Raw genomic sequence first — 17,034 nt, 5'->3', positions numbered from 1 at the left:
TATGTTGTGATCTATACAAGGACGAGATCTGAAATTGACAATACATTTATACAATAAACTCAAAGCAAACCATTAAACAGTAAACATATCCCAAACTTAATCTGGTGATGCAATACAAACCATATGACAATTTGATGTTCTTTGTTAATCTTCTAGGAAGAGTAGGGAAAATAAAAACACTGCATGTCTCTAGTTTAAAGTCATACTTGATGTGAAACTTGATGTGTATTCTATGTGTTTTAACTTATATGAGCAGCCAAACTGAACATATACTCCATAACCTTTAAACAGGAATCTGTGACAAACATAAAAATGTACATTAATAGACTCAACTGTCAGCCGTGCCAAACATTATTGAAAACGTGGCAAACACAATTTGCAGCAGATTATTATGTTTGCAAAAAGTATTTTTTCTAAAAGGTGCAATAAAGGAATTCAAGCCTCAGCAAATTCAAAAAATATTTTTGTGTCAACCCAACTTTGGCTTATATGACTCCAGCGAAAAGAACAAAGTGGCTCAATAAAGTGAAATTACAATATGGCTGACTTGGGGAAGACAAAATTAGAGTGAGTCTTTGTTACCTGATAAAAAGGTCAGAATAATCACAATATACATACTGTACAAATATACAACATTTGTGTAGCATTATGGAGCAAAGACAGGGTGTTTATTTAGCCCTGCTGTCAAAAGCTTGTAATTCCAAGCACACATTCCCTCATTGTGATCAACCTGTTTAAGCAAATGTGAATGGCACATTTATAACAAGGTTGAAAGCAGTCCTTGCAATTAGCCTACACATTAGTACAGCTCAGTGTACATTTACACACATCTGCAGTCATCACCTATTCCGTAAAAATATTATGCTAACCTTGCCGTTACAAAGATACGAACACTGCTTATTAAGTGGTGATCTCAAAAGTACTAAGCATCAGAATATGGCTACAAATCTGCAGGTCACACTGGACAAAAGAGATTGCATCCTCTATTATGACTGTACTGGCTTGAATGCGTCCTTATTGAAAGGACAGACTAATATCCATTCAACTCGACGGTGGTTCATTTTTTCATTTGAAACAACAATGTAAATCAAGGGGGCACCCTAAGACATAGTGAAAACACACTCGCTTCCATTTAAGGCAATAAATCATTATTCATCAGAAGGAAACACGAGAACATTTCTTTCAGCACTTCTGTCTTTTTCCACAACACAGTCCATAACGAAACCCTGAATGGATCTTTAATTCTAAGCAACTAACACAGTGCTGCTTTATTTTTGATTTACTCTAAGGACAGTAATCACATAAAAGATGAGCTTAAATAATTTTTTCAGACCATGTCATCACATAATCAAAACAAAAAAGTCCTTATGGAGTAGGACCCGCAAAAGATGGCATGCCGCTTAATCACTGATATAAACTTAAAACATGCATATCATGGAGATGGTATAAGTAACCACAACTGCAATGGATTTACTCGCTTCACGTTCAAAAGAACAAAAGGCGAGGATAAGTGAATGGAAACCAGAGGGGTCGAGGAATAAGGAGGTAGATGCCTGTTATTTTCAAAACTACAAAGACTAAATCTGAGGCAGAAGTGTGGCTTGATGGAAGTAAAAGGAAATACTGGGTGAAAGCAGTACATAAACTGATGACAAAGGGTTTTGGTTAAGAAGGAAATCCAACGTCAAATGCAAACATAATGACCAACGCTGCAATGAAGCCTTTGGGTTTAATGTCATGTCAGCTGTGGTCTGAAATGATCCTTGTGTGCTTCAGTGTCAAGGCTCGCTTTGCAAACATATTTATAACCTGCATCTGTGAGTGTGCATTTTGTTTGTGTAAGTCAGTCTCTGCTGGGAGTACAGCACACCATTTTATGAATCCTCGTTCAGCTCTCGACTGTCGGTTCTGGCAATTTTCCGCGGAGGCGCCGTGTTCTCCCCCTCTGTTTGATCCTGCTCCCGCTTTTTTGCTGCATTCTGATAAAGTAAAAAATAAAGACATTTAACAAACTGTGAACCACAACACAGATATCAACTGTCATAAATTATACAATTAGCGCTAGCTTTCACCTCCCACGACATTAACTCTCTTAAGAAACCTTTACCTTTTTATCCCACTGTTGATGGAGATATCGCAGTAGGATGTTTGTCTTCTCTGTGACTATGACTGAGGAGAAACAACAGAGACACCGATTAGATCATGAGAGACACAAAGTAATGGATGCCAGAAATTGAGACAATGCCTATGCATAAACAATTGTGATCTGTGCTTGGAGTATAACCTTTTCCTGAGATATAAACAGAAATTTAAATCAGATTAAACAGAAAGAGAACTATAGTTCCCTCTGCTCTGTAAATAACCCAAAAAGTCAATGTACTTACTCTGCTCTGATGGATATTCCCGGGTTGGAAGATACACAGATGGTCGACGGTTCTAAGACAATATTGAAATCCACATTAGTCTATAAATATGCTAGAATTACCTCAGACAACAAGGCAGCACGACCATGTGACAAAACATTCTTGAACTGACGACATGTGATTTTGACAACATTTGTCAACATTTTGGGAACACATAGGACCACTTACTGATGCTTTACATACAGAGTCTGCATGGAACCTGCTGAAGTTGTTTTTGTTGTAGACAGGTAGTCCCTTCAGGAAATCACTCTGTGATTAGAATAGAACAGAAAATATGAACAGCAACACTTCTCATTTACTATAGTTATCATGAGCGTGAAGTCACAGGTGGTCAGGCAAACTAGGCCATAACAAGGTAGCATAAAACAATTTCATCCCCTTACAGTCACCTGGACAACGTTCAATGAGAAGGCATAAACAGTACGTGCTACTTGCAACACTTAAGCAACATGTCTACCAACCCGATAAGAACCAACTCTTTAAGATAACACCTACGATTAAACAAAACCAGCGGTGAATTTACCTTCTCCATGTCTGTCGGACTCGGGCTCTTCTTTCGGTAACTACGTAGGTTAAGCGCCGTGCGAGTGAAAACCTGGTGAAAACGAGCAGATGCTAGCTAGCTAGCCACTGAGCCTTGTTGTCTTTGTCGTAGACAAGATACCGGTTTGTTTACCAGTTCGACAGCTTCTTGCGACTGCTGCAATACATTAACGACATATGAATTCTATATGATCGAACCACGCTACTTTAATCTATTATACACTCCCGTTGATATCAAATTATTCACACAAAAACAGAAACTGAATGTCCTTTAGAAGCTAACTTGCTACTAGTTCACAACTCCATTTTTGTTGTTTGTCTGTTCGGGGGCGGTTACCCTCTGAGATCCAACGTACCTGATTGGTTGAACTGTGGTAGCAGCGTTAAGAGAATGAATAGCGATGTGCTCATTGGCTAGAAAGAGATTATGTAACAGCTCAAGTCAATCCCCCAATAGAGGGGGGGTTGTGGCAGCCTTATTTTTTCCCACCCGCATTCCGAGAAGAGCCGCCCTACTCTGCGTCTGATTGGCTAATACTCGTTACCTTCGTGGTAAGGTTGGTTAGGTTTAGGTACGAAGAGTGAGATGGTTAGTGGTAAGGGGAAAAAAGGCTTTGTGGCAAGAAGCTGTGATGAAAACAGGAGTAAAGTTTAAAGTCCCCTTCTCCTCATTAATATGTCTTTCTTCTTCTTCCTATACTTGGATGTTTAGGCTTCCAAGGTGAACAACAGTTTTAAAAAAGGATATAGATTTAATAAACTACAAGATGAAGATGAATAACATTTTCGAAAAGTCAAACTCCTTTAAAAAATGTCACACTTAATGCAATGCCAGATCTCTAATTACTTGACAGCAAAACTGAGTAAATAAATGATTGATAAAAAAAATAATATTGCTTAAACTACTTTGTTAATTGTTTATCATTCATTAATTACTTGTCATTCAGTGGTAAATAACGCACATTAATTATTGATATGTAATGCAAAAATTGGCCAAGAGATACAGAATCTGAAAATGCATACTTGCAGCAGTACCTTCCTTAAAACAGCTGCCACAACTTATCATTTTCAACAATCAGTTTCTTGGTTTGTGAAAAAGTGCCACTGATTCTGAATTCTTGGTCCCTTGATGGACCACAGGTACCCAATCAGAAACCAGTTCTTTCCCCCAGCTCCTCTGATAAGCAAGTAACCACCAATCTTCACACTTAATGACAAAATACCCAATTGACACTCTTTTTCATGTTTAACTGCTTTTAGTACAATAAACCTCAACTTAGTCACCATTAGTAGGTGGTAGTCAATCTTGAAAACAGTCATGTATCTATAAAGTCTTCCTTGAACATGAAGTCAACAGGAGGTCAAATTTCTGTTTCTTGAAGCAGCAAAAAAACAAACACAAATGCACATCATGTAAATTCTGCTAGGGTGCTTTTTATTTCCAAGTCACACAGAACTTGGTGTATTTATTACAGAACAATAAAACAGATGTTGTAGGATTGCACAAAGACACATTTTGACTTTGAACCAAATGATTTCACACAAGCACAAAATGCATCGATCTGTTAACATTTAATGATTATAACCAAACCTTGTGGAGATGTTGAGTATCATTTGGTAAACTGTATTCAGGCAAATATAACTGGGCGAAACTACCAGGCTTCTTTTCACTCAAGGCAATAGCAACTTGTTTTTGGAAGGACAGTTTCCATTCATTATCAATGAACTGGGAATGCCAAACCCAACCCACACCCAGTATCACCAGTTAGCCCAATACACAAGTTCTCCGTTGCTTGCCGAGCACCTCCAGCATTTCAGAACCAAAGTCTGTGTCTTGAAAGTCTTACAGGTCAACCACCAGTCATCCTTTCCAACAAGGACCTTCAATGTGTGAGTGATTTCCGTCCCTTCAACATGCGCCGTAGAATCACCTCAATGCCGCCTTGTGAGCTGATCCTCTTGATCCAACCGTGGGTTCTCTTGCGTTTGATGTTCTTGGGCTGATACTCTGTACCTCTTTTCCGTGTTCGCACTTGCTGGTATTGCCACGGAAGCTGCTGGAACACTCCTGAACCCTCAGCTTGTGAAGAGAGTGGCCCACATCTGGAAATCTGAGGTCCCGCAGCTGCTCTTGGTATAATCCAGTTGCTAAATAATCTAAGGTGAGTGCTGCCAGTTACTGCAAGGTTCCCTGCAGGAATGCTGAAAGGACAAATTGAAAAAAATACTATTAACAAATGGTTTTCACCAACACAACACATAAGCACTGTAATTGCACTCAAGTTGTAATACATTTTGTTGAGGCAATTTATGTGTGGGGTCTCATGTACTGATCCAGTGCCTTGGTTTTTGCATCAATATAATGATGAAAACACATTTTAACTGCTACTTTAAGTCATAACATCCTGTGATTCCCACTTATTCTATATCTCTCATCACAGGAGTTCTGTTTTATACATATGACATGTCCTACAGAACAAGACAATATATTAGACAATTAGAGGTCATTTAAAAACACAACATGTGTAGAGATGCAAATTGATACAATGGAGGGATTATTTATGTCTACAACTAATATTTCAAGGAAAATGTGTCAGAAGAGAAGGAAAATGTGGATCTTTCTTTGATGTAAACGTGTTGAGAACAGGGTTTCTCCTTGACTGTTTCACCATATTTAGATGTGGATCTTAAGAGTGGTTTTCGCCAATTATTAAAATGAGATCACACATTACCTCCGTGGATACAACAGGTTTCTAATTTTGCCCATTGGGGTTACGTTAGGAATAAATGAGGCTGTGTCATCAAATAACGAACCCACAGCGTGCTAAGGCTACAATATGCCGGTGTTTCGGTTTAACGAGTGACCGTGTTGGCGTGGTTGTCGTAGTGACAGCAGCTTTTGATAACACAAACACAACATGTAGGTGTCCTCCTAAAAGCCTTTGAGTAACTTATGACAGCTATTAAACAAAGTAAGTTTCATATGCAGGGTCGCAAGTGTTTTGGTTTGTTTAGCTGCCATTCAGGTATGATTTGATCAGCTATCTATCACTTAAATATAATTTCCAGCCAGTGGGTAGTTTAGCTATCTACCTGCATATTCATTATAAACGAGCCACGCTAACGTACCGCTGAGCTAATGCTAGCATGTCAATGTTAGCATCTTAAACAAACACTTTTGGCTTTGCCTTTAAACCAAATGTACAAATACATGAACTGTGTTACCTGCTAATGTGGGTTATTCCACGCAGTCGGGCAAAAGACGACAGTATAGTATTCATTTTGAGATATTTACACAGTTGACACAGGCATGGGGAAACTGAATGTCACAGATCTGCCAGCCGACCCCTGTATATGAAGCACTGTGATTGGCTCGGACCTTTTAGCCAATTGAAATGCTTCTAGCTGGATATATATTGTACTCTTTACCCTGAGTTTAGCCTGTCAGGTTAAATGTCAAGCAGTTTACCGACGAAACGGTTCAAGCTTTAGTGTCCGCCAGACGGGAGACGCTGCATAAGGTAAACACTTGATTTGTTTGCAGCCCGAGACATACCTGTCAACATTGGCCTTTGAAAATAAGGGATATTGTCTTGCACCTTACCACTTTTTTGTAATTATGAAAAGGGTTTCCTCTCTCAGCTCCAGAGATTTAATCACCAAGTGTTCTTACTGCCTGCCTTGCTGTGACCTCAGAGCAAATAGTATTGGGTCAACAAGTTCAACAAAGGAAGGGGATTATGATCAGTTAGTTAAATACCTGGCTTAAAGAAAAATGGCTTGGTGGATAGATATCTCTGAGAGCACCCCTGCATTATGTAGAAGAAAAGACAAAGAGGACATCAATTCAGAACTTGCATGAAGGTTTATTAAAGTCTCCCTCCACTCAAAAATATGTTTTTCTTCTTGTTCCTTCAGTTTGATGTTTGTGCTTCACTGTGCAAAATGATATATGTACAGAAGGCTGTTTTCACATTCATCTGCTTAAAGTGTAAAGTTTCTCTGAGCTCATTGAAAGTCCAGGAGTGGGCCTATGAGCATGATTTGTGACATTACAAATAGTTTGGAAGCCAATCCTGGTCCAGTATTCAATTTACACAAGTGTGATGTGGAAACTTGAAGCTTCCAGTGCACAAACACTGAGAATGGACCGTTGAAGTAGGAGACATCTTGTGTCCAGCGGGAAAAAGAAATGAAATTTATTTTCTTATTTATAGATTCTGGAATTTTTAATGAGGGTGAAGGAGTATGTGTAATTTGAAGGATTTTAACAAGATAATTGAACTTTTTTGTGGAAAAACCATATCAGACACAAATTATTATTCAAAGTAGAGTATTTACATCTTGAAACATGTCTATAGGGGATCTTTAAGAAAACTCATTATGTACAGGCACTAATTATAATCTGATTGCTAATTAAAAAAAATTTACAAATTTTTATCTTACTTTCTTAAGCACAGTAATTCAACAATGTGATGAAATTCATTTACAAATTATTCCTGAAGAGGAAGTGTTGCCTGAGAGGTTGTACTCAGGGCATAAACTTACTGTTTATTCACAATGTTGTTGGGGTTTTGTTTGTTTGTTTGTTTGTTTTTTCAATTGCTTAAGCCAATTTTTTGAAACACTTACAATTCTCAATACACTATTGTAAGTGGAGTCATCAAAACAATGTATATAGTGCAGCACAGCACTTCATTTAACTTGCAATGGGACATAATTTAACTTGTGCCCAAATTAAATGACTCAATCAATTTGTGCATCACTGCCAAACTGTGATCCCCCTTCATTTGCTTAATACACAACAGTCAAAATGAAAAACAGCTGTGTCAATATAACAATATAGTAGTCTACCAAAACTGTGTTTCTCATCATTGAGACTTACATACAGTGACCCCCAAGTCAAATATCCTTTACAGCCAGCTGAAGAGTATCCATCAAAACTCCTGACACACAAACACCTGTTTAAGTATTTATTCAAAGGCTTTACAATATATACCTTCCCAGTGTACTGTTTACAGTTGGACCGCACAGTAAAAGTCATGTACACCAGAATTAAAATCACATCTGGTCATATGGCCCTTATAATACATTGTGGGGGAAAAACCTTTTTCCGTGGTGGCACCTTCCCCCTGCTGGGATGTTTACAAATACATATACAATACATATTACATACATACATATAATGCATACAAATACATATTTGAAAAGCTATGATTTACACACTGTGTATGTTCCCAGATAGCAAAATTATTCTGGTCCAGTTCTGGCCCACTTACAACATGGAATGATGGCCCATGGGCAGTCCACTCCTGGTCACCATATGTCCGCCACAAGTTAACCAAATAAACCACATGTGGCCCTAATCTGAGAAGCCATTTTGACTCACACGCTGAATCACTGAGTATACTGAAGATCAGTGTGCTTTAATTCAGTATGAAAATGATGAGAAATCAGGTGTACTGAGAATTATTGTCATTTTAGAATTGTGCCAAACTGAGAAAAACTTAATACAAGATTTGTGTATGAATTGCCATTCAATTGATTAATTTGTATAATTGATTTTTTTAAAAACACGTGTGCATATAATAATAAAACAATTACTGTTATTTACACCGCCTGCCAAACAACACCAGACAACACAGCTGTTGGCACACTCCGCCCCATAAACGTCACAGCTGGACTACTCTGTGACAGGCACCAGACAGTCACAGCAGTGCTGATCTGGAACTGTTATGTGAGTTCAAGGGTACCAAAGGGACAGCACATCTTAGTCCAAAACTTAAAGGTCATGTCTCCTTATAGTGCTGCAGCAACTGCAATAGCCAAACACGTGTTTAGGTGACAGTTTACGATGAGACAGTTAAGATGATTTAAAATCAAGTGTAAATCCTGAAATGGGATCGCATAGGCCTCACTACGGCCATGTGTTAGCCTATTTAGAAAATTAGCTGGACCATCATTTTATCATTTCTGTCACCCCCTCATATCTGTCTCCCTGACCGCAAACACGCGCACGCACGCATCTTGCTGTTCTGTCAGCCTTAGCAACAGGGAAACAAGACTCTCCCATTGGCTTCAGCTCAGCGTTCAGCTGTCTTCTATTCGCCCTGCTCACTGCCACTCAGGAGGGAAACTGCCCGAAGACTGCTGCGGATACAAGGGCAGCAGGGCTGGGTAGGGTCTGGCCTGGGTGCGCAGTGGATGCTGAAGGAGAAAAAACATCGCCGTTTGCAGTCGTTATGGGTATCTTACTGAAATGCAATTGGCACACTTTTATGGATGCATGCGTTATCATCAGTCCAAGTCCCCTCGTGCTCTGTGGTAGCAGTCAAATGACGCTAATAAGAAGCTTTTACTATTTTGCAGCATCTCTAGAATAGATAAATTGTTGCACCAAATGCAACGTTTCTCTCAGTTCAGTTTTGTCGGCCCTTGACTGTCATCTGTTTGGTGCAGACGTATAATCACCTTAATCATCAGTAATTCTGCAGGTAAGGAATCGATTTATTTTACATTATGTTGTCTAATTAGCTAATGTTTATTGTGCAAGGGGGAAAAAATGATAAGCATCAATAAACAGTGCACGATAACTGCATGCATTTGTCCTGCGACAGCGCAAAAATAATAGCTCTATCGATAATATAAGCGAGGCAATTATGGCCTAAACCTGCGCACTATTTTTTATCTTTCAATTATTTGTTATGCGGTGCTGTAATTTGGACATATTCATTGCAATTGTAACGTAACATAGTTCTTTATTTTTTATAGTTCTTATTTTTATGTGACTATTAGAAATATGATTGATTTATGACATGTTATTGAAACCTGCAGCCTACTGCGGTTATGGCGTGATGTTTTGAAAGCCATAAGCTTGTTGAACCAGCTAAGCAATAGGACATTTGTGCATTAGACCTTTTTAACAGAAAGTATCATATAATGGGCTTATTTTTTGCAATACACATTTCGTGCGCAGATGTCATGTCAGACTGCACCGCACTGTGCTGTGTGTATACCCATGTTGTGGATATAGAGCAGCACACTATGTACCTAATGTGTGTTACTGTAAGACTTGGCAGACATATCAACCTATATATTCTGCAATGCAGACAAAAATTAACATGGATGAGTAACCTTCAGCCTGTTTGGGTTTGTGGATTCCAGGAAGTGGTCACTGTGCTCCTCTCACTCACATTCAAGTCCTGCTTGACCATATTTATTGATAGTAGGTCAGCAGGATAATCACTGATTTAAATGATAGGGCTTTGGATGGATGCTGCTGTAGTTAGTTTTGTGTTGATGAGGTGTGGTGGCATGTCAGGGTCAGCCAAGCAGTTACACAAGGTTAAGTGCCAAATGTTCACCACTGTCACAAGTGACCACCTCTTATTTAGGACCCCCTACTGTGTACACCTTTACCTCATCATGTTCCAGTTGTAGTTAATGTGGCATGAAAGACCTGTATTGGCCAAAATATGAAACACATTTTGAGTATAAAACGAGGCTTGCTGCAGTTTTTCAGAGTGACAGCTGAATCCAGCTGCAGTTTAGAGTGTCTGTTTGCTTCTTGTGCCGATTCTCCATTTTGATATCTGTGGAAAGACATGACAGTCAGTCAACATTCACTCGGCTCCAGGGTGTAATTGGATAGCATTTGATGCACTGACCTTCAGACCATCTTGCCACTGCCAACAACAACAACAACAACAACAACACACATAGATGCATTGCCACATGCACACATAATGCATGCACACACATACTGGTCTCTCCATTCAGTCTTTCAGGCATTGACCCTTCATCCATTTTAATATGTTAATGAACTCTTCTTTGCAGATATGGAGATTCAGTTGGTAAACAAGCTTAATTTTCCCTTGCAGTAGTGCCAGACTCTGAAGCACTCTTCATTTAAAGATAAAAGATAGATCACAGATACAAATGTACTATTCATTATGAATTTATTACATTGATAGTGTCTGAATAATGGCTAAAAATAAAATATGAATCTACATCTGAGTGAGATCAGATGAGATGATGTTCCTCAACAAATACACTTCAATCCATTCATGTTTATTACATTTTATATCAACAACATCCTGGCATGTTCACACGTTATGTATTCCTATGAAATATGTGAAGTCGGAAGCATGACTGAAACATAATCATGATCTAAACAACATGTTACATGATATACTATGAGCAATAAACTGTAATCTGCCCTCTCTGCAATATACTGCATTCTGTTTTAGTTTCTGTAACCAGGAAACAATGAAGCCTTGCCATGTAGATGTGACTCTTCCCACTCTGTTTCCTAGAGATAATCCGTTTGCCTTCATATGCAAAGTGAAGACTAATGTTGCTTTATTTGCATGACTGGTTAAATGCAGTTCAGCTGTGACTGGACCTGAGCAGGAGAACAAAGACTGTTTTTCTCTCATCTCCATTGGAAACAGTATAGCTTAGGGAACTGCTATCCTTTTATTATGAGAGATATTGTATGCACAGTCATACCCCAATGACTGATGTTTTCTATTTATATATATCCTGATTCTGACCGTGTCAAAAGGAAGGGTTATTAATAGCAAACGTCTAGGTCAACATGTGAATAGTGAGTCTTCACTGACATTGAAACTATGAGACAAGTGCTGTTTTTATGTTGTCTGTTCATGAACTTGGGATCTCTGAATGTTAAGCTGCTTTTTCACCCAGGTGAGTGTATTATGAAGGCTTTACAAAGGCTAGAGTTACACTGGATATGGTGTTTTGAATTTGCAATGCAGTCTGGATTCTATTAAATGGAAAGCATCCTTGCTATTGGCAGGTTTCAGTTTACTCAACATTGGCTGTGGACTGATGAAAGGATAAAGAAGACCATTTCACTGTAACTGCGTTGCTAGGAAACAGCTTTGGTCCAGTTTCATAGGAACCAAGCTGGGTCCCAATTTCTTCCTGTTGAGCTGTTGACATTTGCAAACACTGCATCAGGAAATAAACTTGAACCTATTTAAAAACTGTAAAATGTTCCATATAATGAATACTGAAAGAGTCAGGTAATAAGCCTCACAAACCTATTGCTTGATTCAGGCGTTGTCTCTTTCTCTATTTTGTGATTAGACATAATGTGTTTTTTGTTATATTACAAATTAAACATCTGAGTGATGATAAGCTTTGTTATATCTTTGCATCACGTATTTGTCATTATTTCTGATGTTTGATGTTATTGATGTTATGCAGGGAAGCACCATGCTGACCAGTATCACGGAAGGGATACTGTGCTGCCTAACTGGGAAGGCTGCCAGTCTGGTCTTGCCCCTGGAGTCATCAGAACCCTCTGATGGCTTTGAGTTTGTGGAGGTGAAACCTGGGAGAGTCCTGCGGGTGCGGCATATCATCCCTGAGCGTCAGCCCACAGTAACAGAAGAGCAAGTTGCAGGCAAGGAGAAGACGGACAGTGGCTGCGATGATGACAGCTCTCCTGAGGATTATAATAAGGAGAGCAATACCGGCAGCAGTGTCCACTGCAAGAGGAAGATCACCGTCTACCGCAACGGCCAGCTGGTGATTGAGAATCTCGGTGATGTGTTGCACTCTGAGATCCTGCAGTGTCAGGACGGGGATCTGGAACCCTGTAGCACTGTGGAGGTGGAGCTGGCTGACTACAAAGAAATGGCCTCTTCTCCTGACCCCAACCCTGTACCTCCCCCAGTTCCTCCACCCCCTGGGGAACAGAAACCTGCTCCACCTCCTCGCCGTCGTCGCCGTAAGCCCAAGCGCACAGTGCTAATCGACTCAAAGAGGGTGATCTCAAGCTGCAAAGGGACGCACTCGGACGTAGCGCTGTTCTTCGTGCATGGGGTGGGAGGCTCACTGGACATTTGGAGCAGCCAACTGGACTTCTTCTCTCGATTGGGCTATGAGGTAATTGCGCCGGACCTGGCGGGCCATGGAGCCAGCACTGCCCCACAGATTGCAGCAGCTTATACTTTCTATGCCCTGGCAGAGGACCTGCGTGCCATCTTTAAGAGATATGCACGTAAACGCAACATTCTCATTGGCCACTCATATGGGTGAGTGCTTTAGGATTTGTGAGATGCTTTTGTTATAAATCATTAACTATTGGATCTATCTGAAGATCTAAAGATGATCAAAGTGATTTCTTTACTCTGATTTAAACTTTATTTCTTCATAGTTTTTAACACCCTTTACCCATACAATTATGTCTTGCAGAGTGTCATTTTGCACCTTCCTGGCCCACGAATATCCTGACCTTGTCCATAAGGTGGTGATGATCAATGGTGGGGGTCCCACAGCTCTGGAGCCAAGCCTCTGTTCCATCTTCCAGCTGCCATCTTGTGTCCTTCACTGTCTGTCACCCTGTTTGGCATGGAGCTTCCTCAAGTAAGAACTGCATTTGTATATTCTGCCAAAATTGCCACTAGAAATAGTGACACATACTGTAGTAGCTTCCCTCACCACAGACAAAATAGCATTGCTATGTGTCAAAGCATTTAAAAACATTCTAGCATTCCAGGTAACACCTCCTCTCGCTTCCCTGTCTTTAGAGCTGGATTTGCCCGTCAGGGTGCCAAAGAAAAGCAGTTGCTGAAGCAGGGAAATGCCTTCAATGTGTCTCCATTTGTCCTGCGTGCCATGATGAGTGGCCAGTACTGGCCTGAGGGGGATGAGGTCTACCATGCTGAGCTCACTGTGCCCATCCTTCTGGTTCATGGCATGTGTGACAAGTTTGTGCCCATGGATGAGGACCAGCGCATGGCAGAGGTACATCACATTTTCATGTTTTTATGTGAATCCATGTTAATTTCTGATGTGGTATTTAAGATTAAGTGTCTTCTTTGTAGTTTAGTTTGACCTATTGTAAAGTTCTGCATTCATTTTTTGCTGCCTTTCTAGATCCTCCTGTTTGCATTCCTAAAAGTAATTGAGGAAGGAAGTCACATGGTCATGATGGAGTGTCCTGACACCGTCAACACCCTCCTCCATGAGTTCTTTCTATGGGAGCCTGACATGTCCAGAAAAGACAGCTGCAAGACAGACATAGAGAAGACTGTCAGTGACACTCTCCAGACAATGAAAATCAATAAGTTTATGGACAAATAACCAACAAGGAGTCTGGTTTCATCACAGAACCAAGCAGAAGGCCTTTTTCGACATGTGTTCTTAAGGCTGCTCCTAGGCTGAGAGCTGTTATATACAGGGCCACATCTTAAGGATGCGGACGGCCACTGGTGCTCCAAGATAAAGCAGGACTTATGGCATTGTGCCAAGTAGAGAATGATGGACAGAGCATAAAGATGAGAGGAACGGATGCAAATACACAGTCAGTTTCCGCTTTGCTTTTTGATTTGAGTTTGTGCTCCATCAAACGATGTTCGCAAAATGACACAACATCTGGAGGTGAAAGGGACTATGTCCATTTGTGATTTGTGTTTGAAATGTTTCTGGTGAAGAACTGACTACTACAAGATGCAAGAGGCATAAAATCCAAGAAATGGTGTCTGAATTTCCTTGCCTTTGTCTTACATATTCTGTAAAGTACTGCAGAGCTTCTGTTCTACCTTTATGAAGAGGCTATTAACTTAGCATCGGGCCCCTCTTACATCTGCTTTCAATGGAAAACTGGCAAAGTAATATGTAGTAAACTAAGAAATTTCACAGGTATGATTTGCCAGTATGATGATGAAGGACAGCTTATGATGAAATGTAAGCGTTGATAATGATAGTTTATTATTAAAACTGACTGGATGGTAGTGGGAAATTGGTTAAAGACAGTAGATATATACATGCAAAATGTAATTAATAATTGCACTAAATGCATATTTAAATTACATTACGCATGAGGCAGAGACACTAATTCATGGCTCACCTGCAATCCAGCCTCCCAATAACTAACTCAAGCACTGTGCAGTGTACGCTATCTGAAAGATGAAGACTCAGTCACAGCTTTTGTCAATAAAATTGGCTCATCTATTTCCAAATTAGAGCCATTTATTTTCCATATAATGAACTCTTATATAAACTCTAAAACCAAAAAGCTATGTGTGTCTATGTTAAGCACAATGTAACCAATTCATCAGTTCATAGTTGCATGAAAATGAAATAATATTCAATGAGAGATCTATGTGAAATGGTTGCAAAAACAGACATGGATTCCAAAAGGTTGTCCTCCTTTATTCTAACAGCCCATTCTCCTTCAATAGTGTTTAATATCCAAAGGATGCAAAGTACCAGGACCCTGCATGAGTTCAGAATAAGAGAGAGTTGCAATATATTGTCATATTGATAATTTCCTAGTGCACTTCTCTTTAATCAAATGGGTGTTCCTCTGTATGTGTAAGTATTACTTTGCCTTTAATCTAAAATAACAGCAACTGCCATAATAATTTGTGGTTGTACTTCAAGCTGTTGTGTCTCTTAGCTGATTAATGCAAAACCAGAGTGTGTTCCCCTACTACTCTCCAGTCCACCCTGTTCATGTAATGGTGTAAGACTGAAAGAATGAGCTAAACATATTGCTCAGTGAAAGACATTCATTCATGGGTGTTGCTTTGTCCCATACTGGGACTGTAAGGTGCGAGTTAAAGCACAGTCTAATATGCTCTCAGACCATGCTTATCAGTTGCGGAAGGTGTAACTGGTGAATTTGAAACTGGGTGTCCAATGCTTAGAATCAAATATGAGTCAGCCAAAGGAGAAAGTCCCCTTAGAAAGAGGGACATTCATACTCACCATGTTGGTCTGTTATATATGCATTTTGACAGAATGGATGCAACATGACCGGTCTTATGCAACTGGAACAAAATAAGGAGAAATAGAGTGGAAATAAACTGACCTGGCACTGATGCCAGACCTTTCCAAAAACCAACAAGTGCTGCTGATGCAATGTACTGTACTATACGTATGTCTCCTTTGATGTAAAAGGTCAGTAAAACTGTATGGACTACAGGGTGCACATGTACTTCCTCTTATGCTAAAAGTGTGCATATACAAATTGTCAGTGCTCCAATGTGCTATATCTTTTTGTGGTTAACAAAATGTGTTAATGTTACTGTTGCATTTATTCATGGGAATCATAATATATGCACTGCCTGAATGTAGATGCATATAACATTATATAACCTATCAAAACAGTTGGATTCAGTGTATGAATGTGCCTTTCCTGGCATGAAATAAAACTGATGTTCACAGTCTACAGGTGTTTTTGTTTGTTTCTGTGCAGTAATGTAGTATGTTTTTCCTCAGGGAGTGTTGGATGTAACAGAATTACAATATGTCATTATGAATTGAAAATTTGAAGATGACACTTTTGTAATTGGCACTAAAAATCCAAAAAACAAAACAAAAAAACAACAAACAAACAAAAAGACAATTTGGGGGGAAAAAGTAGGTAGACTAGATCTGTTCATCTGTTAGATGTCTATACAGCTGGGCTGTTTAACTATAAACACTTAAAAGTGCATCTTGTAACAACAACATTTGCATATAAACCTCTACAAAGTTTACTATGAATTAATGATTATTACTTGAAATTGTGCAGCACCACCTATTTTTGGTGGCAATAATTGAAGAGTATAACAGGATAAAACAGCTGTGAAGGCCCACCACCATCGCCATCCCACCCCACACACTCCTCCATCCTATGTATATGTGTGTATATACATGTGTATATACCGTATCTATGTATATATATGTGTGTATGTGTATGTACAATATATATAGTGTATATGTACAGTATATATATGTATGTGGATGTGTATTTGTATGTGTGTATGTATGGTGCCAGTCAGAGGTTTGAATACACTTTCTCATTCAAATGAGTGAGGGGCTGTCTGGACTTTCGACTGGTACTGTATACATATGTAGGTAAGACTGCTGCATATTTAATTTATTTTGTATTCATTATGTCACCTACATACATACACACACACACAAATGATATAATCAGATTATATTCCATGATTATTCTAAATAAATAAAAACTCTTTTCTTAAGTTTGTAATCATTTAGTATTCTTAGTAAGCTTTGTCTGTCAATGCCAGAAGCACAAAAA

At 39.3% G+C, this 17,034-nt stretch overlaps 3 protein-coding genes across 4 annotated transcripts; 1 reads left to right on the top strand and 2 right to left on the bottom strand.

The window, feature by feature from the left end:
* Nucleotides 1-29: 29 nt before the first annotated feature.
* On the bottom strand, nucleotides 30-3,319 carry LOC137193976 (DET1- and DDB1-associated protein 1-like). The gene is made up of 5 exons (XM_067605471.1): nucleotides 2,947-3,319; nucleotides 2,592-2,672; nucleotides 2,385-2,436; nucleotides 2,108-2,169; nucleotides 30-1,979 (listed from the first exon to the last, which is right to left on the bottom strand). Exons 1-5 carry the CDS (start codon nucleotides 2,953-2,955, stop codon nucleotides 1,875-1,877), a joined length of 309 nt encoding a protein of 102 aa, XP_067461572.1. The 5' UTR covers nucleotides 2,956-3,319; the 3' UTR covers nucleotides 30-1,874.
* Nucleotides 3,320-4,380: 1,061 nt separating this feature from the next.
* Nucleotides 4,381-6,339, bottom strand: mrpl34 (mitochondrial ribosomal protein L34). The gene is made up of 2 exons (XM_067605469.1): nucleotides 6,192-6,339; nucleotides 4,381-5,168 (listed from the first exon to the last, which is right to left on the bottom strand). Exons 1-2 carry the CDS (start codon nucleotides 6,245-6,247, stop codon nucleotides 4,850-4,852), a joined length of 375 nt encoding a protein of 124 aa, XP_067461570.1. The 5' UTR covers nucleotides 6,248-6,339; the 3' UTR covers nucleotides 4,381-4,849.
* Nucleotides 6,340-6,420: 81 nt separating this feature from the next.
* abhd8a (abhydrolase domain containing 8a) lies at nucleotides 6,421-16,174 on the top strand. Of its 2 annotated transcripts, none has more exons than XM_067605456.1 (5): nucleotides 6,421-6,487; nucleotides 12,201-13,033; nucleotides 13,194-13,364; nucleotides 13,529-13,745; nucleotides 13,878-16,174. In XM_067605456.1, exons 2-5 carry the CDS (start codon nucleotides 12,210-12,212, stop codon nucleotides 14,082-14,084), a joined length of 1,419 nt encoding a protein of 472 aa, XP_067461557.1. In that variant the 5' UTR covers nucleotides 6,421-6,487; nucleotides 12,201-12,209; the 3' UTR covers nucleotides 14,085-16,174. The 2 variants fall into 2 exon arrangements, with proteins under 2 accessions (XP_067461557.1, XP_067461556.1); XM_067605455.1 differs by lacking the exon at nucleotides 6,421-6,487 and adding an exon at nucleotides 8,995-9,460.
* Nucleotides 16,175-17,034: the final 860 nt, after the last annotated feature.

This window comes from Thunnus thynnus, chromosome 12 (genome assembly GCF_963924715.1).
Source record: "Thunnus thynnus chromosome 12, fThuThy2.1, whole genome shotgun sequence".
Taxonomy (NCBI): domain Eukaryota; kingdom Metazoa; phylum Chordata; class Actinopteri; order Scombriformes; family Scombridae; genus Thunnus; species Thunnus thynnus.
Note: the sequence above shows the minus strand (reverse complement) of the source record. Positions and strands in the feature narration are given on the sequence as shown.